Here is a 23,796-nt window from a genome sequence, read left to right as displayed (position 1 = left end):
TTTTTAATTTTCTTTGAAAACACAAAATTTGGCACATAGAATCTACGTATTTGTTGAATTGAAGTAGCTTATTTTGAATATTCACTCAACCTTCCAGCATGCAAAATCTATATTCTCCATTCATTTTCCTCACTTAATGTAAAAAATTTCTTTTTTTCTTCTTTCTGTTGTAGTATCTAAGGGTTTCATCTTTTGACTATATTTGGTATGACAACTGGTTGTTAGTACAAGTGATAAGCTCTAACCAACTTTGTTGGGTAGTGCACGTGGCCAGTGAATAGCTAGTAGTGATATTATCTATCTTATTTGTTCAGTGTGCCTGCACCAAGTGATATGCTTTCTTTATCAAATAATGAAACATGCTTAGTTATTTAACTATTTTTATTAACCTTTAACTTAACCGTTTATTTTTAAACATTTATTTAATAGAGCTTAATTTTATTTAGATTATTATTTATTGTTTTTAATTTGTAAATGTATTATTTAATCGTTATTAGTCTTTGAAAAATTTACTTCATTCTTATCTAAAGGTTTATATGAGGGTGATAGGCTGCAAGCATTCATTTGGTAGAATAGTGAATTCTTTATTATTCTGTGCAGTTATACTAAAGCATTTTCCTCAAAATAGCTAGACTTAGAAGTCTTCCTTTTCTTCATCCGATCGTGTAAGGCCTAGGCTTCAGGCAATGATATGGTTGCTTCATTTAACGTTACTCACTTTATCCTGCGAAACATAACCCAGAGTATGGCAAAGACATGGTGGAAATGTTATTTGTTATGGTTTAATACTTAATGGGTCTCTTTTTCAGAATCTCATGGAGAGTTTGGATTCATTGCTTTGTGCAGAAGGTTCTGAAAGTCTGAAGAGCTTATGTCTGAAACTTCTCCTCTGCTTAGTGACAGTAAGTGACCCATCTATATGTTTCTTTGTCAAGGGTGTGAATCGACAGCAGGGGCAAATTTGAACTCTTGAACCCAAAGTTAGAAAGGAAAAGAGAAAAATCTTTACTGGGCCTTTACATCACTCAGCTGTGTTTGTGTAGGAGGAAGTTAGTTGTATGGACTTCTGCTTCCTAAAAGTTGCTCGTTGGAGAAACTGATGACATTTTTAACCTGTCCCAGTCCTGGAAAAGTACTCTCTTCTGTATTGTCAGATTTTGCCCTTCTCATCAGGTCTCATTTTGAAATGATTTTTGTCATTTTGAATATTTTTATTTGTTCTGACCTTGATTTTATACCTGGAAGCTGGACTGTACCTTCTAGTGGGAAGCTGGACTGTACCTTCTAGGATGTTATTCATTAATTTCAGGTGGTTTCCTTTCCTTGCAATCTCTTGAAGACTTGTGGACCATAAAGTATTTCCTGTGCATTTGGGGAATGAAACTCAAGAAACTTAGGCAAATGCTTGTGTGAGGGTATAAGAGAAACAAGGAGAAGGTCAAAAATTTAGGAAGTTTTAATTTGCTAATTTTTTACCCTTCTAGTGTCTTGTCTCTTCAGGCTCTGGTGTCTTTGGGGATGCTTATGAAAGATCTACTAAGTATTTAGTAGAATGTTTTAACATTTCTGTTTGTCTTAGATACTAGATGAGGAGATATATCTGAGATATCAGTGTCTTAGTATAGACTTTAAATAGCCTTTTATTGTAATCAGGTGACAGATAACATCAGCCAGAACACTATCTTGGAATATGTAATGATCAACAGCATATTTGAAGCAATTTTACAGGTATGTCAGTTCCCTTATTACCTTTTTCTTTTTTGTATAAATTGCCTCCCCAGGCACTCTCACTATTGGTGGTTCTGGTTACAGATACTCTCCCACCCGCCGAGTCGTAGGGAACATGGGTATGATGCTGTCGTCCTCTTGGCTTTGCTAGTGAACTACAGAAAATATGAGGTAAGTGAGTCTCTTAATGGACAGCTGCTGTTTTTCTGTAATCCTAAGTGTGACCACTCCTAGTAATTTTGTTTAATGTAGAAGACATTTTCTTGGTAAATGGTATATAGATTAATTTTGATAAATTAAGTTCTAAAAGTCCTATGTTAGACTCCTGGGGTAGAGGTTATAGCCGTTTAAAGGAATCCTGTGGTGTAACTTCTAATAAAGTGAGTAAATCTTTCTTACTGTAGTGGTTCCCAAACCCAGCTTATCATTAGAATCACCAGGAATTTTTTTTAAAAAGATGTTTCTGGGTCATACTCTTTATTTATTTGTTTAGCCATATTATATGGCATGTAGGATCTTAGTTTCCTGACCAGAGATCAAACCCATGCCCCCACCCAGTGGAAGTGCAGAGTCTTAACCACTCGTCCACCAGGGGAGTCCTGGGGCCTTACTCTTTGCACACCAAATCAGAATCTCTTAGGGGATGGGACCGGGGTATCTTTTTTTAAAGATCTCCTATTAAATGTGATGCTCAGGGGATTGCGAACCACTGACCTAATGCATCTGTTTTGTAACATTTGACTTATATTTTAGTTTTCCATAATGCATTCAGGCCACTTGTATAAATATCACTGTTGGTCTGAGGACTCTTTGATTTTGATGGAAGTTGAAGACAGAGCCTTATCCATATTAATTCTGGAGTTCTTTTTGCCTTTGAATTAGGCAAAATAGCTTTTTGAGATGAAAAGCTGAACTTAAAGATTTATACTTGGGTTGCTCATCTACTTGATTCCCCTCAAAAGGCAGAATACACTGAAAAGAAAGAGGACCACTTAAGGAAGGCCAGAACCTCATTGGGGGTTGCTTTGCAGGAGCAGGGAGTACTTGGTACTGGGTCCTGGACACTAGGACTACTTTACTGAAGCCAGAAATCAGAAGCTACATTGAGGCAACTTGACTTTCTTTATTTAATAAGTAGCAATACTATGACATTCTCATTCCCTGGTGGCTCAGAGGGTAAAGTGTCTGCCTTCAATGTGGGAGACCTGGGTTCGATCCCTGGGTGGGGAAGATCCCCTGGAGAAGGAAATGGCAACCCACTCCAGTATTCTTGCCTGGAAAACCCCATGGATGGAGAAGTTTGGTTGGCTACAGTCCATGAAGTCACAAAGAGTCAGACATGACTGAGCGACTTCACTTTCACTTTCTTTCAATACTTTGACAAATGGGCCAACTGGAGGGAATATTTTTATTTTTGAGCTTCTGGATCTTCACTTAGTGATTTTTGATATGATTACTAGCCATGTTAAAAGTGATGGGTAACATAAAATTGAAGCTTATTCTTACAAAGAGGAATATGAAAGAAGGGATTCTGTGAGAAAGGAATACTTAAAGAGGGACTGGAATATGGAACAATGTTAATGAGTTATAAACCCCAGTAGCTGATTGTTTTCTTTGTCTCAGAGGAATTGATAAATGGTGTATGGAGCTACTAATAAATAAGTAATTTATCACCAACACCTGTTTTGCTGGTGATCTGGAAGGGCCAGCATGGTAGCCATTTTGATCTCTGTCATGTGTAATTGCCTCTGGGGCCTTATTACAACAGCAAGAAAAATAGCTGAGGAAAAATGCTGAAGGTAGTTAAAGAGAGTTGAGTTATGTGTGATATTAAAGCACCATTATCAGTAATGAATATTTTCAGAACATTCTGCTGGATGCAGGCCATTCTGAGACAGTGGCTTGGCTTCTCTGAATGTGAACAGAACCCTGGTTCAGCCCAGTAAGACTTTCTGAAATGTCAGCTTAAAAAATTGGACATGGCCATGGAGCTGGAGAAAATCATATTTCTAGAGTGAGGTATGCATCTCTGGTCTGTCAGAAACCCCAGAAGAATTAATACAGTAGGCGAGGGCAAGCTGGTAGGCATAATTTATCTGGGCTTTGCAGCTTTTGATATAAGTCACTCACCAGAAACCATTAAGGAAACGTGACCATGGAGCAGGAACGTTTTTGACAGGAGTGTGAGGAATTTCCAGATGAACACAGCAAAACCGAAAGCTGGAGAAGTTTTATGCAAAATACAAGAGGGTGTGCTTGGGAGAACAACATTTTAGTTACCAGCACATTTGGTTCCATGACCAATGGGGTAAGTTGTAACCTTTCCAGAAAGATGCAGAGGGTGCCAGAGAGGCTCCGTGTTCAGCTAAACACAGAGAAGGCAAATTAGGTGTTGAACTTAAGGAATGAACGTAGTTCTTCCTCGCTTCATTTTAGTCATTTAATCTCAAGAGATTAGAAGATGCTGGGGGGAGGGAAAATATCTAGGGAAGAGCAATGAAATTTGTTAAGTATGGTTTAGATCAAATAAATGCTGGGCTCCATTAGAGTGATTCTGTGAAGTTTGTAATTCTGGCTTGCTGATGAAAAGTAGATTGTCTTGAGTTTTAAAACATGACCAGCAGAATAGGTGTATAGTGTTAAGGAAAATCAGTGTCTGCTGGGATAGAAATTTTCACAGCTTTAAGATCTTGGCCTTCTGGGTTGGCTAAGTCTTCTGAAATGAAGTGACTCAGCCCCCAACTGCTGCCCTGAACATGATGTTTCCTAGATATTACAAAATTGTTTATTATGTCTGGTTTTAAGTTGTTCTTTCTCTTTTTTCTTACAGAGCTTGTTTTGAATGTGATAAAAATGTCAGGAGAAAAAATATAGCTACCAATAATTGAGCCCTTATTATATGCCAGATACTGTGCTGAGGATTTAACTTGATTTAAATTTCATAGCAGCCCCAAGGAAGGAAATATTGTTCCCCACTTTACAGATGAAAAAATTGAGCTCAGGTTTATTAATGTGCCTACCTCGTCACAATTAATAACTGGAGGAGCTGGAAGTTAAACCCTTGATTTTAGCCCCCTTGCCTCTTTTCCTCAACAGTTGGTAATGCAATGGTTGTTCTTGGTAATCAGGTGGTCCTTATTAGTACCTGAGACAGTTTACTTTTGGGAAGGTAAGTAGGCGTTTCAAAAATTGTGCCAAGAGACAGTGGCCTGCTTCTTCTATTGTTGATCTCATCGTGATGGCATCTCCAGGTCAGCCCGCTGCTGATTTTCATTTCCAAGGATCTGTTTGCTTTAGACCTTATATGAGGTCTGTCGCATCAGCATTGTTGTTAGAGGAAGCAGCATGGAGAGCCTTTATCTGTTAGATCAAGTAATGAATGGAATGGGTCTTACCTCCTTGAATTTGGTTGTAGAAAACCTTATAAACATTTGACTGTTAAAAAAAGCAAAGCTTCTCTTTCTCTATTCCCAGCTGACATTAGAAAGATGACCTCAGGAACTTGATGAATACAGTCTGAGGAGATGGGAGTTAGCCTTTTAGTTGGATTTCCAAGTTTCTCAGTAATGTGTTTTCTTGGTTGCTGTAAAAGCTGTTAATCTAAGAACTATTGTTCTAGCTTCTCTTGGGTTAGAATTCGTGCCTGAGCTGTAGAGGGTATTTCCTCACATCCTCACGTGGGGGATGTTTTCAAGGTGAGCAGGTCATTGGTTCTCATCCCACCGGTAGGAGATGGCCCAGTTGCTTATGAGTTTAAATATGTGTCCATTTCCATATGCTACCCAGCTGAGATTGAATCTGGAAAAACTCAGGAAATCTTACAGTGCTTTAAGTGATGGGACAATCATTAAATCCCAGTGTCCTGACCAGATTGTGGTTTGGGTAATTACATCTTTCTTTTCAGTTCCCCTGCAGTGTTATTTGGGTATTGGATCCATAAATGGCCTCTCTGACTGTTAAGCAGCTGCCACTTTCCACCCCCAAGGTGGCTTTGTTTTACGGGTGGGTGAATCAGTCCTTGGATGTAGTTTGTGGAATGGTTAGGGAGCCTTTGGAATGAGAGTGTAAGTTAGCAACTTATAAATATGTGCCTTATGTCAGGGGAGCTTTTATGCCCCCAAATGACAGCTGTCCCTATGGACTCAGTAAATTATTGCCAGGATAGGACAAAGTGAGTGTTGTGGAGTGTTCACATACTTCTAGAAAGAAGAGGGGAAAATGAGAGAAGAGGCAGACATAGGCATGAGCTGATTCAGCCTAGAGGAAAATGCAGGTAGAATAGAATTGTTTGTGTTTGTGTGTGTGCATGTAAAGGTACACATGCTTGGGGTGTGTGTCTGTCTGTCTGTTTGTCTCTGCGTGCTTGGCGAATTCCCATGCATACTGAGAGGTTTATTGGAAATGGAGGAAGTCAACTGGCAAGATAGTTGGGCATAAGTATTAGGAACATCACTGTAGAGAGAGCGTCTTGGAAGGATTTTTGTTAACACTTTGTTAAATAACTAATGGGTTCTTAATTAGATCACACTCACCTGGAGTCTCTTCTTTTGTTTAACAGTCTGTGAATCCTTATATTGTGAAGCTGTCTATTGTGGATGATGAAGCCACTCTCAATGTGAGTATCTGGATTCTTGTGTTTTAATTACTTGCCTTTGTTGGCCTTACTTTAAGTGGATATTTCGAACCGAGAATAGAAAGCTATTGTGTTAATTTCATCTGGCTATAAAGAGGGAATAGGTATTTCTTTTTAGAGCATTGTGCTACTATCTATGGTTTTCTGTTTTATCATGCAAGGAAGGTTTGAGGGGATATTTGCTTGCTAATTATGAAGAAATGCTACTATCTATGGTTATCTATTTTCTCATCATGGAAGGAAGGTTTGAGGGTATATTTGCTTGCTAATTATGATGAAATGGTTAGTTATACTTCTTGTTCTAGTTTGCTGAGTTTGATTATCCTATAGAGTCAAGAAGTGACATTTCTAAGAGTAAGATTTAGATGGTATGTCAGATCACTTTAAATATCTTACAGTTATACATCAATAAAACAAATTAAAAAAAAAAAAGGCTTAGATGACTAAATGTTGGGAGATTTCTTGTTGAACTAGTCAGATTATATTTATAGCCTGACTTGGTGAAGCTGAACTGTGGAGGATGATATAATATCTGGTACATATATCCTTGGAGGTTTGGAAAATAAAACTTGATCTCTCAATATAGGGAGGAAGAAGATGACCAGGTGTCTGGTTTTATTCTCTTTCCGTCTGCCCTCTTCGTTCTTCTAATTTCTCTTGTGAAGAAAAAAAAAAAAGCACAAGTGAATCATTCTTTGGCCTTAATTGATTTTTGTGATATGCTTAGCAGATTCTAGGGGGAAGGTTGATAAGTTACTTTAATATTTATTGGATGCTTCTTTCTGTTACACTACTGTTTTCCTGTGGTCTGAAAGAGAGTGGCTTGTCTTCATTTAAGGTGGGACTTATTGTCACTTTTATTGTGGGTTGTTTTTAGAGACATCTGAGAGCTTTTTGTTTAAAGATTCTAACTTAGTCTTCTCTTTTGAGGTGAAAATGACCCCAGTGAAATTGTCAGTGGTCTGGGCTGGTCTGTTTCATCTCTTGCTATTCTAATTATATCTAGAAACATTAAAGAATGTAATTAGATCAGAAAAATCTTTCCAGAGAAGTTCCTTTTCATCCTTTGACAAGTCTCTCAGAATTTCTGTCCTTGTTGCCTACTTTCAGGCAGAACTTGCTGGGTTTGGACCATCATTAGCGTTTTCCGTGGTCTAGTCATAGCATCACCCACAGGCCCGTATTTCACCTGTGCTGTCTTTTTTCTCTCTAGGGAATGGGGCTTGTGATTGCTCAAGCTTTATCTGAGTACAACAGGTAAGTCCATCTGAATTCAGTTTCATTTGAACTGGTTGAGTCAGGAACAGGTTTGTTAAGAGTTCTTGGGTGAACATCCCTTACCTATCCTAGAAGAGTATTCAGAGGTATAGCTGCTGGCAGATGCATTTGCTCTAGCTTGACTTGATGGCTTTAGCAGGGGTTGCTTCTAACACTAGGAGAAAAGTAGCCACCACATTAGTGTCCATCTTTTTTTTAAGCAACTCTTAACATTAAACATTTTTTTGCAACCTTAGACATTTTATTGCAGAGCGTTTTAACAGATTTTCCAGCCACAGGCAGGCTATTCCATTTAGCTCAATGTATCATTTAAATACCGTTTCTATGTGGAAAAAAAGGTTGTGAAGTGCTGCTTTTTTTGTATGCTTATAAAAAGGAAGAAAAGAGCTAGCGCTGAATTCTCGTTTGACAGATATTTTTTTTTTTAATCAATAATCAACTACAGTTTCTCAGACTCCTGTCTCTTCTGGGGGCTCTTTTCTTCGATGCTTGCTTTCCCCCAACCCTTGCTGCAGATGGGGAGGATTTGGTATTTGTTGAATGGAAACCAGAATTGTATCTAATCCTGGCAAGGGCCAGGCAGGATCTTTCTTAACTCCTTTCCAGACTTTCCTCACGTACAATTGGGTGTTGGAACTTCAAATCTGTCCCCATCTCCACAAATAGTTGAGCTCACAGATTCCCCTCCTTTTCCTTCAAAAACAAACAAGATTTTCACTGTTACAGCCTTAATTTTACTGTCACACTTTTCAAGTAATAGTCTGTTTGGGAAATAATTGGATCAGCCATATGTTAGAGCATTTCACACTTTTGCAGCTTGCTTTCTAAGTCTCTCCTGAAGTAGCTGGGCATTTTGGTGTACGCTAGCTACCTCAAGAGCAGATGGGTGCCTCCTTAGCTTGCAAGGCAAATACAGAGGCTCGGTTGTTAGAACGTTTTTGTTTTCTGGAGTCAGTGAATTCTGCCAGTGAGCTGCCCTGATTACCTAGTATGCCAAGGACAAAGACATATGTGATAAATAACACTAAAGTTGAATTTAGTTATTTTTGTTCAGGCAGTATAAAGACAAGGAAGAAGAACACCAGAGCGGTTTTTTCTCTGCTTTAACCAATATGGTAAGTCCTACTTGTCTTTTTTTATTTTTCTCTCCCCTGCTCAAAAATATATGAGATCTATAGGGGTAGACAAGTCTGGACTCAGAAGTTTAGATATTTGAGATAATGGCATGATGAGGGGAGAGAGGCTGCTCATAGCAGATTTTTTTGAGAACTGTATCTCTTCTAGTGATTTCCAAACCCAGGTGAGGCAGGGCAAAGAAGAGCTCTGACTTCTCTGGGTCTGGTTTTTTTTTTTTTTTTCCAAATTAATTCAATTTTTTTAAGGCTACCAAAAAAAAAAAGAAAGGTTCATATTAAGCCAGACTTTTGCTTCCTGAAGAACTGGCTCTGAAAAAAAAAAAGAACCCGATTAAAAAAAAAAAGACAGTTGGCTCTGTTTGAGGACAGGTATGGAACACAGCATAGAGGGTTTAGATGTGAGTCCAACCATAAGGGATCCTTGGCTGTCTGCTGTGACCCCTTCATCATTTGTAGCTGGTCCTGGAGTTGAGGGATTGGTGCAGTGATCCAAGCCACTCATCTGAAGGTTTAGGATCTGAGCTGAGGGGTCCATGGTTTGAGAAAATTACTGGTTCAGTTTGCAAGACTCTTGAGCAAGGTATCTCAACCTTAGCATGGTAGGCATTTTAGGCCAGATAATCTGGGACTAATTTTTAAGAGGTAAATCTAAGGTCTCAGAATTTAGACAGATTCAGAAAGTCTGTGTTCTTGGGTATTAGTATTCAAGTAATCAGCCCTAGGGCAAGACAGATTTTGATTTCATTGTAAGGAACAACAGGTCTCGCCCTACCCCCACCCCCGAAAAGGCAGCTTTTCCCCTGCAGTCTGCCTTTTTCGTTCTCAGAACCTACTTTCGAGAAAAGGACATGATAAGCTCTTTAATTCTGAAGCACAAATGGGTAGTCCCTCAGATGTCAAAACAATGTGAGGGCTATATCAGTATTTGATTAGATGCATTAGATATAATCGTATTGCTTCCAGGGACCTTTGCCTTTTAGCCAAGAAGAAAAAGTTTTGTACCAAATAAATGGAGCTCTGGTTGCATGGATTTGGGCATCAATAAATAGGTGGAAAAGACAGTTTTAGAAGGATGGGCATCTATCTCTGCCTCTGATATCCCATATATTAGAGGCAGTCTAGTCCATTTGCTCATTCAGCTGCCCTGCCTAGGACACAAACAAAAGATTTCATGATGTGAAAGATGTATAGTAGGTTTCATTTAGATCAGGGGTCCCCAGCTTCTGGGATCTAATGCCTAATGTTCTGAGGTGGAGCTGATACAATAATAATAGAAATGTGCACAATAAATGTAATGCTCTTGATTCATCCTGAAATCATTCCCCCATCCCCTGGTCTATGGAAAAATTGTCTTCCATGAAACTAGTCCCTGATGCTAAAAAGGTTGCTGACCGCTGATTTAATAGTTCTGGTCTGAAACCCAAATATTCCCCCAAAGATGACTCTGTGCTGTATGAACAGCCTGCTTTCTGTAATGCTGTTTGTGAGTTGGTTTGTTTCAGATAAGCAGCTTCCAGGACAGAGGCAAAGTGATGAGGATGTTTAAGTTATCATTTACTTGTCAGTTGTTACTGAACTAACACATAGAAGACCTGGACAAAAGTACTGGGATGGTTTTTTTTTAAGTCCCTCTATCCTGGGTGTTCATTGGAAGGACTGATGCTAAAGCTGAAACTCCAATACTTTGGCCACCTCATGCGACGGGTTGACTCACTGGAAAAGACTCTGATGCTGGGAAGGATTGGGGGCGGGAGGAGAAGGGGAGGACAGAGAATGAGATGGCTGGATGGCATCACCGACTCAATGGACATGAGTTTGAGTGAACTCCGGGAGTTGGTAATGGACAGGGAGGCCTGGCGTGCTGTGATTCATGGGGTTGCAAAGAGTCAGACACGACTGAGCGACTGAACTGAACTGAACTGAAGCAAAGACAATTTAGGAGAGTTTCATTGCTTATGATTCTTTTAAGATATTCACAGTGAGCTGGTTTTGTTGTGTGTGACTGGTGGGACTGCTGCTGTTGAGTCATTTCAGTCGTGTCCGACTCTGTGTGACCCCATAGATGGAAGCTCACCAGGCTCCCCCGTCCCTGGGATTCTCCAGGCAAGAACACTGGAGTGGGTTGCCATTTCCTTCTCCAGTGTGTGTAAGGGAAAAGTGAAAATAAAGTCGCTCAGTCGTTTCTGACCCCTAGCGACCCCACGGACTGCAGCCTACCAGGCTCCTCCATCCATGGGATTTTCTAGGCAAGAGTACTGGAGTGGCTTGCCATTGCCTTCTCCGGACTGGTGGGACAGGGTTCCCTAATGCTGCAGCTTGTTTTTTTTTTAACGATTAAAGGCTTTGTGGGGCCCAGAGCTCCTCTCAAATTTCCCTGCTGTAACTCTGCAATTCCCCTTTTCTTCCACAGGTGGGCAGCATGTTCATAGCAGATGCCCATGAGAAAATCTCAGTACAGTAAGTGACTGACGATCTTGTGCGGTGACTTGAATTTCAGTGTGGACTCTATTACTGGATATGAAAGTGTGAAACTTTATCTCTGCAGATTCAGACTTTTTTGATGATCTGTCAAATGTTTCTTGAATTTTAAATAATAATGGAACTTGTATGTATTGAGCTCTAGTAAGTTGTAAAACTGTTACCAGCTATCTCTGAAAGGAAATAAAGAGGACGTGGTGTCTGAGCCAGTTAAGGACTTAACTGGATTGGGGTGAAAAAGTGAAAGGGGGAAATAGTGAAGTAGATAAGAACAGATCTAAGGAATTAAAATGCTGACTGTTTTTCCTTTATATAAGCCCAAAAAGGAAATAATGGAGCATTAGAAACTCACAGGGATTTATAATAAGGAGTTGGGGTGAAATTTTATCTTGATGATTATATTCTTTTACCTTCTTCATTATAAGAGACTCTCCAATTTGCTCTCTTTTTCTTTAGAACCAATGAGGCCATCCTTCTGGCACTTTACGAAGCTGTTCATTTAAATCGCAACTTTATCACAGTGTTAGCCCAGGTTGGTTATATTAAAAACTTCAGTTCTTTTTCTTCCTGACTTTCATACAGATTCATTCCATTGAAAAGCCTATCTGGCTGTGCTCATGTAAACCCTACTTTGCATTGGTGAGCCGTAGTTAGTAACTAAAGAGTTGCATCAGTTGCCTTTGCTTCATGCTCTCCTCAAATATGTATGTTTCCATCTGGTGCTGAAATGGAACTGGTAACATGCCAAGTTAATGGTCTTAACCAGTTGACTGATTCTGCTAACTCAAATGAGTTGAGATTATTTCATTTTGCTCACTGGAAATCCCTTAGTATTATCTGCCCATACGGATTTTTTTAATAGGCTTTCTGCTTCCTAAACCTCTGTGGAATTAACGACTAGAGAAAAAATAGGCCATGTCACTTATGTTATTATCTCATCCATTTCCAGAGAAGAAAAGTACAAAATATCCTGTGCAGCATAAGGTTAGCTGTTAACCAAAAAAAAAAAGGTCAACAAATATTGAAAGCAGGAAGTCATAGAATCCTGAGTACTGGGTCACTTGCCTGAGGGATGTCCTAAGTTGTTGGTACAGAAGGAACTAAAATAGGCTGAGAACTCAAGTGCTGCCCATGAAAGCTGTCTTTAAAAATTGATGAAGTGTTTTTAAAGTCAGACTGTTTAAATTATGTATGAAGTTTTCTTTTAAGGGAAAGTGTGCTTATGCTTTTTTCTCAAAGGGTAGTTATGTATGGGAGGCACTGAGTTTCAACGACAAAAAAAATAAGGTCAAAAAGCTGTGCCGGTTTGGGGGTCTGGTTTGCTGGTTTAACAGTTCTCATTTTTCACGACTGATCACATGAAGCTTTATCCATGATTCTCATGATATTCCTTGTTAGCTCTCCAAATTCTGTAATTGATTTTAAAGGAAAAAGTGAGAAGGGTAAAATCTGGTAAAACTATTGGGGAAGAGAAGGGAGTAGCCACCACTCAGCCTGATTCTCAAGAATCAGGCTAAGGAAGGTAAGGAAAGAGGAGTCATCTCTTTTGGTCCCTAGTGCATGTCTCCGCCCATGTCTCTGCCTCCCCACCCCACACAGTCTTGTTTGTGGTGGAACAAGGAGGGCTGCCCTCTGCATAGCCCTTCTTATAGTATCTGTTACCCCATTGGCTCACCTGCACTTACTAGTTGACTTATGTGGTCATCAGAATAGTCTGTAGATATGTTTTGGGTTGATCAGATAATAGCCCCTCCTCATATTCAGATAGGACTGAAAGTGCCCTTTTCTGTGTGTGGAATATTTCTGTGTATTTGTTTACCCCAGTTTTTTATTCATATGGTTATATAGGTAAACTTACATAATGGGAACTTAGTTACTTTAAAGAAAACTAGCCTGCGGAGCTTATTAGAGTTTAGCAAGCATCAACAGTAATCAAGATACTAATAGGAACTAAACGTGTAAGCAGTCTCTCCTCAGTGAGCTTTCTGTCTGTTTATGAGGCCAGGAATACCAGAAAGTTTAAGCAGAGGACACCCACAATCTTCTCTTTTCTTGTCCTTATCTGTGTTCTCTTTCAGAGTCATCCAGAAATGGGCTTGGTGACAACCCCTGTCAGTCCTGCTCCAACAACCCCAGCCACACCACTTGGGACCACGCCACCCTCCTCTGATGGTAAGTCCATCAGCTCCTTTGTTTTCTTGATTAATACAATCTTGAATCTTTAGGGGTGAGTGTAGTTTTTTTTTTTTTTTTCTGACAAAAAGCATAATTGTTAGTTCTTTTGCTTAAGAAATTATCTTTAGGATTCGTGAAACTCTAAAGAAAAGATAGTCAAATGCTTTCCTCTGTATGAGAAGCTACGAATCTCCACCTTGTCCTGCTTAGGGAATGGTTGTAGAATCATGGAAATGCTAGATTTAAAAGGGACCTCAGAGATCAGTGATGCCTGTCTTGCCAAACTCAGGGTACTTGTGAGGCTCAGATGAGATATTTTATGAATATCTCACTGAAATAAATGTAAAATGGTAAAATCATCTCATGTTATCATTTGACAAATGAGGGAAATGAGGCCAGGGATGTATGAGGTTTGCCTAAGATTAGTGAGAGTTGACACTGAGAACCTTGCATGGATCAGGGTTGGGACCATGCCTGTTTTGTTCACCAGTCAATGCCCAGCATATTGCCTGACATGGTTACTGCTTAGTAAATATTTGTTGACTAAATGAATGAGAAAGTGAACTTGGAATTTGCTCACTGTTATGTGTCTGCCAGGCACACCCAGTTAGAAAATGACAAGTGTGTAATAATTGGGAATTTGCTGGGTATTTAATATTTTTCTCCTTTAAAAGATAACAACAACAAAATTCTACTTTATGAATCTTATCGCTGGAAGTTATGAAGAGGGTAATAGAAAAAACATTAAGAATTTTGCCCAATAAACTTCCTATCAACCTGAATTGGTTCTAATGTCAGCTGAGTGTGCTTGAGGGAATAACTTAACCTAAAAATAGTCTTCATTAATACTTGATGTTTTGCCTCAAATGTTGAACTCATTTTGGGTAAAAAAATTGTGCCCCTCTACTGTCTATATTTGACATGACCATCTTTGCTCTGCTGTTTCTCCTTTAAACTTTGATATAACACCTGTGGCATTAGTATTTCAATGTAGTACAAGCAGTATTAGTACCAAAGTATTACAGGGAGGTGCCACTGATATTCAAGTCTGTTGTAGCAAATTGGATCTGTTTTCAACTGATAGTCAAATTCCAAAATACAGATTTCCCCTGTTCTCTAAAAGCAGAGCTTTCCTACACAACCTTCTGTAAGCTGAAACTGCGTAAAGCAAAGAAGCAAATATCTTAGGTTGCATCTTGCTAATGGATGCACAGAGTAAATTTAGATAAAGCACAGATGCTCACAGACGCAGTTCAGAACTGGGTGGCTTGATTCTTACATGCTTTGTGTAGTTCGTGGGGAAGGAATTGAGTGGTATCACTCTCACTGCTGGGGATGCTGATGCCTCTGTTACAACTTGCTGCAAAACAAACGCTGAACACTGTTTTCATTTTTTGCCTTTTTTCTTTCTTTATTCTCACCCCATCACTCTTGTTTCTTGTTACTTTCATTTCTAATTGTTGATCGGTGGTAGGATTTTTTTTTCTACTTTTCTTTGCCTGAATTTGAGAAAATAAAGTTGAGTGTGTATATTTAAAAATTTTTTTTTCAGCTTTATTGAGGTGAGTCGATATGCATATACATTGTGAGAAAATTCCCCCTATCTATTAACACATCCGTTACCTCATGTATTTTTCTTTTTCTTTTTTGTAGGGGATGTTCCACTCTTAGCAAATTCAGCTATACAACATAGTATAATCAACATGGTCACCATTTTAATATTTTACATTAGATCTTCAGATTTTGCTAATCTGAAAGTTTGTGTCCTTTTACCAACCTCTCCGTATTTCCTCCATCCCCTAACCCCTGACAACTACTTTTCTACTCTCTCTTTCTATGGGCTTGACTTGTTTTTTTAAGATTCCACATGTAAGTGATGCCATATCGTGTCTGTAGTATCTTGGCTACTGTGAATAATGCTGTAATGAACATGGGAGTGAAAGTATCTCTTTGATACCCTATTTTCATTTCCTTTGTATATATACCTACAAGTAGGATTGTTGGATCATATGGTAGTTCTGTTTTTAATTTTTTGAGGAACCTTTATACAGTTTTCCTTAGTGGTTACACTGATTTACAGTCCCATTAGCAGTACATTAGAGTTCCCTTTTCTCCACATACTTACTAATACTTGTTATCACTTGTCTTTTTTTTGGCCACATGGCTTGTGAGATCTTAGTTCCCAATCAGGGATTGAACCTGGGCCCTCTGCTATGAAAGCCCAGAGTCCTAACCACTGGACCTTCAGGGAGTTCCCTCACTTGTCTTTTTTAAAAAAATTAATTAATTAAAAAATTGTGGTATAGTTGATTTACAGTATTATATAAGTTTCAGGTATACAGCATAGTGGTTCACAAATTTTAAAGATTATATTCCAATTATATTGGAGAAGAAAATGGCAACCCACTCCAGTAATCTTGCCTAGAGAATCCCATGGGCAGAGGAGCCTGGCAACAGTTCATGGGGTCACAGAGTCAGAAATGATTGAGTAACTAAACAACAAATAGTTACTGTAAAATATAGGCTATATTCTCTGTGATATGTGTGTGATATATCCTTGTAGCTTATTTAGTATATATAGTGGTATGTACCTGTTAATTGCCTACGCCTATTCTGGCCCTCCCCATTTTGCCTTTTTTTCTTTTCTTTTTTTAAACATTTATTTATTTTGGCTGCACCAGGTCTTTGTTGGAGCATGTGAACTTTTATTTGGTGCATATGGGATCTAGTTACCTGACCAGTAATTGAACCTGGGCCCTCTGCATTGAGAGCACAGTCTTACCTCCTGAACCACCAGGGAAGTCCCTGCCTTTTTTCTGAAAAGTGAAAACCGTTTTTAGACTTTGCATTAGTGAAAACAAGTACTAAGGTAGTTTTTTTTGTGGCGGCGAAGTGGCTTGAGCTTTTGAAAAGCAGGGCACACCTGTATCTTAAAGAGAAGGAACATGTAGTAGGATTGCCTGCTTGCTCTCTGCTTATTCTGGTCACCAAATAATATTCCAGCAGAAATACTGTGTTTTTTTCTTTAACGATGAATCCTTCCTGGTTACCATGGATATCAAAAGGCTTGTGTGTGTGTGTGCGCATGTGCGCACGTTTGGGTTTGCATAGGTATACCTACACACACATATATATATCTTTGTCTATATCTGTATATCTGATTTCATGTGATGTTGTGGTGCTTCAGAGAACTGCCTTTCAAACTGTTCATTGTGAACACTTCCACCCACACACTTGATTATGCAACTTGATTTGTGCTTACTTACCCGCAACCAGTGAGGTTTTACTTTTTCTAGTGGAAAGATTGGAGTCAGCCCACTTTCAAATGACTATCTCCCTTGACAGAGGCTGCTGGGAAGAATTACGAAGCTAGCGATCAAGGAATAACTCTTAGGAAGCAGATTTTAATTTGTGAGGGATTTTATTCTATTGATATTGCTTCTATTTTGTTTTTTTCTTTTTCTTCTCTCCTAATTCATTTCCTTTTTGTAGGGGTCCTAAGCCTTATAACCCTATCCTCAAGTTTTTTTTTTTTTTTTAAATTTTAATTGGAGGCTAATTACTTTACAATATTATATTGGTTTTGCCATACATTGACATGAATCCACCCCGGGTGTACATGTGTTCCCCATCTTGAACCCCCTTCCTACCTCCCTCCCTAAGTCATTCCTCTGGGTCATCCCAGTGCACCAGCCCCAAGCATCCTGTATCATGCCTAGAACCTAGACTGGTGAAGTTTTTGTTTTTAAATTGTTTTTTAATATAACTGGTGCTCAGTGGCCTAGTTATATTTAAAGGTATGTCACTGTTGCCATTATTTTTAAAAAGTCAGCAGTTTAGCTATAACATTTGTTCTCAGTTCAGACTTAACGTTTGACAACTCAGCCTTGGCATGGGAGGATTTTCTTGTAAACTAAAAATACATATACTTCTATATTTCTACGTATTATGTAAGACAGTTTTCTAGTTATCTCTGTGTTTGAGTGGGGGGAAAAAAGTCCCACTTACCAGACCAATGCCTCTTTGTATTGGACAAAGGAAGGATTATGGGCTCTGAGCTTCAGAATAGGCTGTAGTTTGAAATGACAGTCTCAAGCTATTGATCCATTCTGAATCTTAAGATATATTAATATTTCAACATAAAAATATATTTGTCTTTTATTAGTTCTTGGGGGCTGAACTGTGGGAAAACAGCCAAGGGTTGGGCATGCTAATTTCTTCTCATAAGGCTTTTTTCTGTGCTTGCTATGTATCATGGATCCATAATATGCAAATGTTTCCCATTGTTAATAAATGTTCTCAGCATACATCGTAATAACTTTAGAGGGATTCATTATGGTTAAGAATACATATTATGAATAATATCCCAAACTCAGCTGAGTTTTCGTAAGTGAAAATATGACAGAAAACTGTAGATTCTCTAGTTTTCCTAGGTAGTCATGAGTTTCCTTTTTTTGTATATTATGTCTTAGTGTAAAAGTACTTAACAAGGTGTCTAAATCTCATTTAAAATATTACAAACTTGGGGATCTGTATTAAGGCTATCCTGTGTGAGTCAGCCCTAGTCTGGTCCCTTGTTGTTCATTGTTACCGTGGCACAGAGAATGGTTAGCAGGGATAGTTTCTTCAGCAAACAACTAGGTATATAAAACTCTGTTCTCAGTCAGTAATGTCTTCCTGTTTTCAGTCTGGTATTCCTTCAGGTTCCCTTTTGTGGGGAAGGGATTAAGAAGTAGAATTTTAATGTATTTCTGTCTTAACTTTTTTCCCTTCCATCTTGCGTATTTCCAGCCTAAAGGCTTATTCTCTGAGCAAGATTTTTCCATATTAGGAATGAATTGTCATTTATTTTAAGCAGTAGACTCATCAAAGCAAGGCTCATTTATATTCAATACAGCTCTTTCACTTAGGTACAAATTAAAGTGCTTTTTAGAAGGGCCTTTTGAACCCTTTTGGTTTACTTGGAACTAGAAAGTGGAATCAAAATACCCTTCTTAGAACCTTGGGAGAAAAGCACTCTTCCTTTAGACAGGCCTTCTTAGATGGGAGAGAAGGACTGGGGCTTGACCTTGGGGGTCGGAAGAGCTCTGGAGGCCTCGGAAGGCTAGATGACTTATGATGAGCACTCAGTCTCGGTCTTCCCTCTGTTTTGGAGAAAGATTCTTCTGTGGTTTCCTTGCCTGCTGGCAAGTTGTCTGTATAGGTAGAAGTGTTAAACGGAATATGTTACAGGCTGAATGCGTTTTATCTGTTCTATTCCAGTTATAAGTTCTGTGGAACTCCCACTGGATGCAGATGTACAGACCAGTAATCTACTGATAACCTTCTTAAAGTATAGCTCGATTGTCATGCAAGACACCAAAGGTAAGGCATTCTCCTTTGAGAGCTCAGGAAGCAGGAGGTGGTAGGTAACTGCTTAGCTTGATCAAGGAGCAGCATTAATACTTGTAAGCTTTGACGAGATGACCCATTGGGACCTCCTTGCAAAGTGATGGTCCTGATTACTGGAAAATTTCTCACTGCCAGATGGCAATTAGATGGTGTTGGGAAAACCTGGAGCTGGAGCGGGAGTGCTCCAAAATAGAACAGAGAAAATAAATTGATCACTACAAAAACTAGCAAGTCGTCTTAATAGATTTTGGTAAGTAGATGCAAACTCTTATGTGTGGGAAGTGAGGGGATTAGCATGTTTCAGGGAATTCCCTTTTGAGGACAAGAACTGAAAACATCAGCTCATAGTGAGAATTAGGACTGTTGTGCAGAGTACAGTAGGAAGAGGTGAGTTTCAGAGGGACTGTGTTCTTTAACACTTAAAATAGAAGTGTTAGTCCTCATCCGTGAAATGCACAATGGAAGTGGGAGAGAAATAGGTATTAGAAAAGCTTGATGTCATTCTGTCTAGTTTTCCTGTTCTTCCTCTGTTGATGATTTTTGTGTGATCTTTTAACTGGTGGTAGGGTAGTGGAATAGTTGGGCTAGAAGAAGAAATTGGGAAGAAACCCAGCAAATTCTGTTCAGTATATATCTCAATGTTTTTTTTTTTAAGCCTAGTTTTTTCTTTAAACTGGATCTATATGAGTGTTTACAATTTTATTTATTTCTAGTATATATATATATATTGTAAAATACACATAATGTAAAGTTTACCATTTTAACTATTTTTAAGTGGCACTAAGTACAATCCCATTGTTATACATGCATCAGTGTTTCCTGAGGCCATTGCTTCTCCTTTTTGGAAATCGGTAACCTCTCCCTTTTTCTGGAAATACTGCAGCAACCACAGAAAGCAAAAAACGGCATAGATGTGACCCTGAAAATAAATTTCTAGCTTTGCTTGATATAACACAGTGAATTGAGGCCCTTGAAACTCACTTTTAGCTTTAATGGTTATATAATCCTCATTGCACTGGTCACTGTGCCATCCATAAAATAAATAGAAGGCAAAATTGAGGGTAAATTAATTGCAGCATGAGTGGTCTCAGGCTGTTTCTGTAAATTCTGGCTGGGTTAGATCTTTGCTAAAAGGAAGCCTTAATATGGTAGGATACGGCAGCCTAAATATGGTTTTAAGTATGATGAAGAGTTAATTTCTAAACGATACCTGTGTGGCTTCATTGGTCCAGCTCCCTTCCTGTTCATTAAGACCCTGACCTGGCTAACAGGATCTCATTATGTTTTTAGTGGCAATAGAAGCAACTTTTTCTTGGCTCTGCTCCTCCTTCTCCTCCCCCCAGTACTATTTTGTCTTCTTTATTATATATCATTTGCTGCCTATAAAAATACTTTAAATATTTATTACTATTAGATTATAAAATTTATAATAAGCATAATAAATAGCATAGGTTAAAAAGTATAATAATAAAATGAATGTATGTGAATTTATCAGTCAACTTAAGAAATTATGCTGTTGAAGCTACCTATGTGTCCCTTTCCCAGCTATTCCTCTCCTCTCCACTATTCAGAATTTTGTGTTTATTATCGACTTGATTTTGGCTGTGCTTTCAAAGTCTTTTTTTTTTTCCTGAGGTTATTCTGTCTTGGGTGTTGTCACCCTGAGGGAATATCTGCTCAATCTTTAAGATAGGCAAGAGATAAAAATAGTAGAAATATATATCTATGCATCCGTTCCGTTCCGTTCTGTCGCTCAGTCGTGTCCGACTCTATGCAACCCTGTGAACTGTAGTCTACCAGGCTTCTCCGTCCATGGGATTCTCCAGGCAAGAATACTGGAGTGGGTTACCGTTTCCTTCTCCAGGGGATCTTCCTGACCCAGGGATCGAACCCGGGTCTCCTGCATTGGAGGCAGATGCTTTAACCTCTGAGCCACCTGCATACATAGCCTAAAGTTGATTGACCATTGTTTATGATGTTTGGTATGATTAAACTTATTTTTATTCTTGTATTTTGGGGCTTTTATGAATTTTAAAAATGAGTAATAATGAAATATGCCTTATTTTTGTAATCAGGAACAGTTTTTTTAAAGTGGAGAGATAGCTTCAGGCTTTTCTACAAGAGTTGCTTATCAGCTTTTTGGGGAAAGGGAAGGATAGTGCCAGAGAACTCTGTGACCAGGAGTAGGTAGCAGAGTCTTACAAATTTGGGGAAAGGGAAGGATAGTACCAGAGAAACTCTGCTGTCAGGGGTAGGTAGAAGAGTCTCACAAATCTGGTTTTGCATCAGCAAGGCATTTCTTTTCTGGCTGCTTAGGGGCTCTGCTGTAAGCTCCCAGAATGTCAGATAGGATCATCATCATTACTCTTTTGCACCACCTATCACTAAGGAGAGGTAAATGTATTTCTTTGACCATGACCCTCCTTATGCCTTCTAATTGTCAGGTTTTGGTTTATAGATTTCATCTTTGAGGAAGTAACAGGTTAATGTCAGGATGAGTACTGTTAGCTAACTTTCATAGCACGGTAATCTGTTAATAGATCTCTCCAGAATGGACTTTAGTCTGGGTCCTGTCAAAGCTAATTTGAAACAACATAAACTATTTTTCTGTTGTGGATATGCTGGTATAACCCTCTTTTTACCTCCATTTCACCACCTCACCCACAAACATCCTGGAAAGCCAAAAAGTTATAATGGTTCTGGTAATTGGCAGTGATGGGTTAGCTCATTCTGGGTCCTTTGTGTGGGCTTAGAGCCCTGTTATTGAGGTTGTTTTCTTTTTTAATAACTAGAATGTGAGTTCTGGGAGGCCACAGCCCTTTCTTTAGTCCAGTACTATATCTCTACTGCCTAACATAGTGCCTGCCACATGTGTGTATGCTAAGTCATGTCCGATTCTTTGTTACCCTCATGGACTGTAGCCCTCCAAGCTCCTGTGTCCATGAAATTTTCCAGGCAGGAATACTGGAGCGGGTTGCCATTTCCTCCTCCAGGGAATCTTCCCGAGCCAGGGATGGAACCCATATCCCCTGCATTGACAGGCGAATTCTTTACCACAGAGCCACCAGGGAAGCCCTACCTACCACATAGTCGGAAATAAATAAATATTTGTAGAGTGAGTAGCTTTGGCAGAAAGAAAAATGATCAAGAGTTCCCAACTTTCCTGGTTGTAAGTATTGTTCACATTGTAAGGAAAGCGTGAGCTGGACCCTAGTTTCCAGTTAATTTCTTTCTGGTTCTACTGCCAGTTTGCTTAGAACAGTTATAAAAATTTTCTACATTTTGTGGTAGATGAGTAAAAGATGGTGGTGCTTTAACTAGTGGATGAGGTGGAGTTGGAAAAGGAATGGATCTGATTGTCTAGAAGCAAAAGGCTGATATGGAAACAAAGGGGGCATGGCCCGATTTGGGCCACAGTATTAGGGACTGTTAAAATAATTGAATGGTTCTGAGGAAGATGTTTAGCTGTCTGTCATACTACCAGAAAACTTAAGAAAAAAATCTTATGGGGGAATTCTTTTGTCTAGAAGAAAATCAAGAATTACTTTAAGTAAAACCTTTTCATGAATTTTGTGGAGAAAGAAAGTGTGAATGTTCTTTTTGATGATACACGTCTTTATTCTCTATAGAAGCATGGTCTGGATGATTTAGAGAGAAGGATTTATTTTTTCTTTTCAGATGAGCACCGGCTTCACAGTGGCAAACTCTGTCTGATTATCCTTACATGTATTGCAGAGGTAGGTCTCACCAGCCTTCTGATATTAGCTAATCTCTTACAAAATGCTCTCTTTTCTACTGTTCTCTCCAGTTCCTGTCTCTTGACTTTTAGGGACCTAAAGTTTGGGAGAGAAAATCTTCCCCCTTTATATTATCTCCTCCACTGGAATGTAAGCACCAGTAGGTCCTTTGTCTTCTTCGCCAATGTTTTCTCAGTGTTTGGCACGTAGTAGATGGTCAATTAGTATTTACTGCATGACTTCATAATGAATTCATATGATAACTGCTATAATTGAGAACTGGAAGATTCTAGTTCTTAAAGAGTTTGGAACTCCAAACAGACTTAACATCTCTTCAGAAAAAAACAGTCCAGCCCCTTTAAAACTATTTATGTTGAATCTTCTGCATTTAGCAAAATGAAAAAAGGAGCTCAGGTTTCTGTGGGGAGAGGTGGAGAGAAAAGCTGAGGGATGGGCATTGGAAACTGAGTAAAGTTGGATTGATTGTAGTTTGATGAAGAACAAGAACCAGAGGGTAAATAAAGAAGAGATGCAACTTGGGCTTTGGAAAGAGTCACTTTTGGTTGGATTAATTAGGCCTGAACTCACCTTATATCTTGTTGGCAACAGAAATCTGGCAGAAATTGAGTCAATTTAGAGCTGAACTTGCAGTTTCAATCTCCTCCTTCACTTACTCCTTATTCGGATCTTTTCTCTCCAAAGAAAAATAGTTAAGGTGTGGTCCATGTGGAGCAGAGATCTCCCTCAGTCTTTCCATTTTTATGTTTGCTGTGGAAAGTTGACCTACTTTTCACCAGGTTCGGAGTAGCTGTAGAAGAGCTGCTTATTAGCAGTGGGCCTGGTGTAATTGCTTTTCAAAAATCTTTCTAAGAAAATAATTAAAGGAATTGTTTTTCACAAATTGTAGCAGTTCCTAGGAATTGGAGTTTGTAGGCATGTCAGATCTTCAGAAAAGGTGTTGGGAAAGAGCCAAGGGATGTTTATTACTGATTCATGGTGAGAGGTTTTTGATTTTCCATCAGTCTTTAGCAAAGCCAGGGATATACAGGGTCTTGTCTATTGCCATGCTGCCTGAGTAAGCAGTTTTCTCTTGCTGTGCCAAGCCTGTTCCTGGCGGAGTGCAGACCTTTCTTCTTAATCGCAGATCCTCAAGTGTAGCCCGCACATGTAACCTGCAGTCCCTGTGCCCCTCAGGCAGATGGGAAGGAAGAGAGAATAGGAAAACAGATTCCTCTCAGCA

General features: G+C 39.0%; 1 protein-coding gene across 4 annotated transcripts in view; it reads left to right on the top strand.

The window, feature by feature from the left end:
* ARMH3 (armadillo like helical domain containing 3) overlaps positions 1-23,796 on the top strand; it is a 183,164-nt gene that overhangs the window by 21,963 nt on the left and 137,405 nt on the right. For all 4 annotated transcript variants that reach the window (XR_008685754.2, XM_055424803.2, XM_055424802.2 and 1 more), the window contains exons 6-16: positions 810-902; positions 1,654-1,728; positions 1,813-1,899; positions 6,287-6,343; positions 7,575-7,618; positions 8,694-8,754; positions 11,186-11,232; positions 11,710-11,785; positions 13,332-13,425; positions 18,691-18,792; positions 22,498-22,556. Coding sequence is in view for 3 of the 4 variants with exons in the window: in XM_055424803.2 (XP_055280778.1) it covers positions 810-902; positions 1,654-1,728; positions 1,813-1,899; positions 6,287-6,343; positions 7,575-7,618; positions 8,694-8,754; positions 11,186-11,232; positions 11,710-11,785; positions 13,332-13,425; positions 18,691-18,792; positions 22,498-22,556 (795 nt within the window). In the remaining variant the exon portion in view is untranslated. The remainder of the gene's footprint in view (positions 1-809; positions 903-1,653; positions 1,729-1,812; positions 1,900-6,286; positions 6,344-7,574; positions 7,619-8,693; positions 8,755-11,185; positions 11,233-11,709; positions 11,786-13,331; positions 13,426-18,690; positions 18,793-22,497; positions 22,557-23,796) is intronic.

The sequence above is a fragment of the Moschus berezovskii genome, chromosome 12 (genome assembly GCF_049115385.1).
Source record: "Moschus berezovskii isolate FMDL1 chromosome 12, NW_MosBer_1.0, whole genome shotgun sequence".
Classification (NCBI taxonomy): domain Eukaryota; kingdom Metazoa; phylum Chordata; class Mammalia; order Artiodactyla; family Moschidae; genus Moschus; species Moschus berezovskii.
This window is presented reverse-complemented; position numbering and strand designations above follow the sequence as displayed.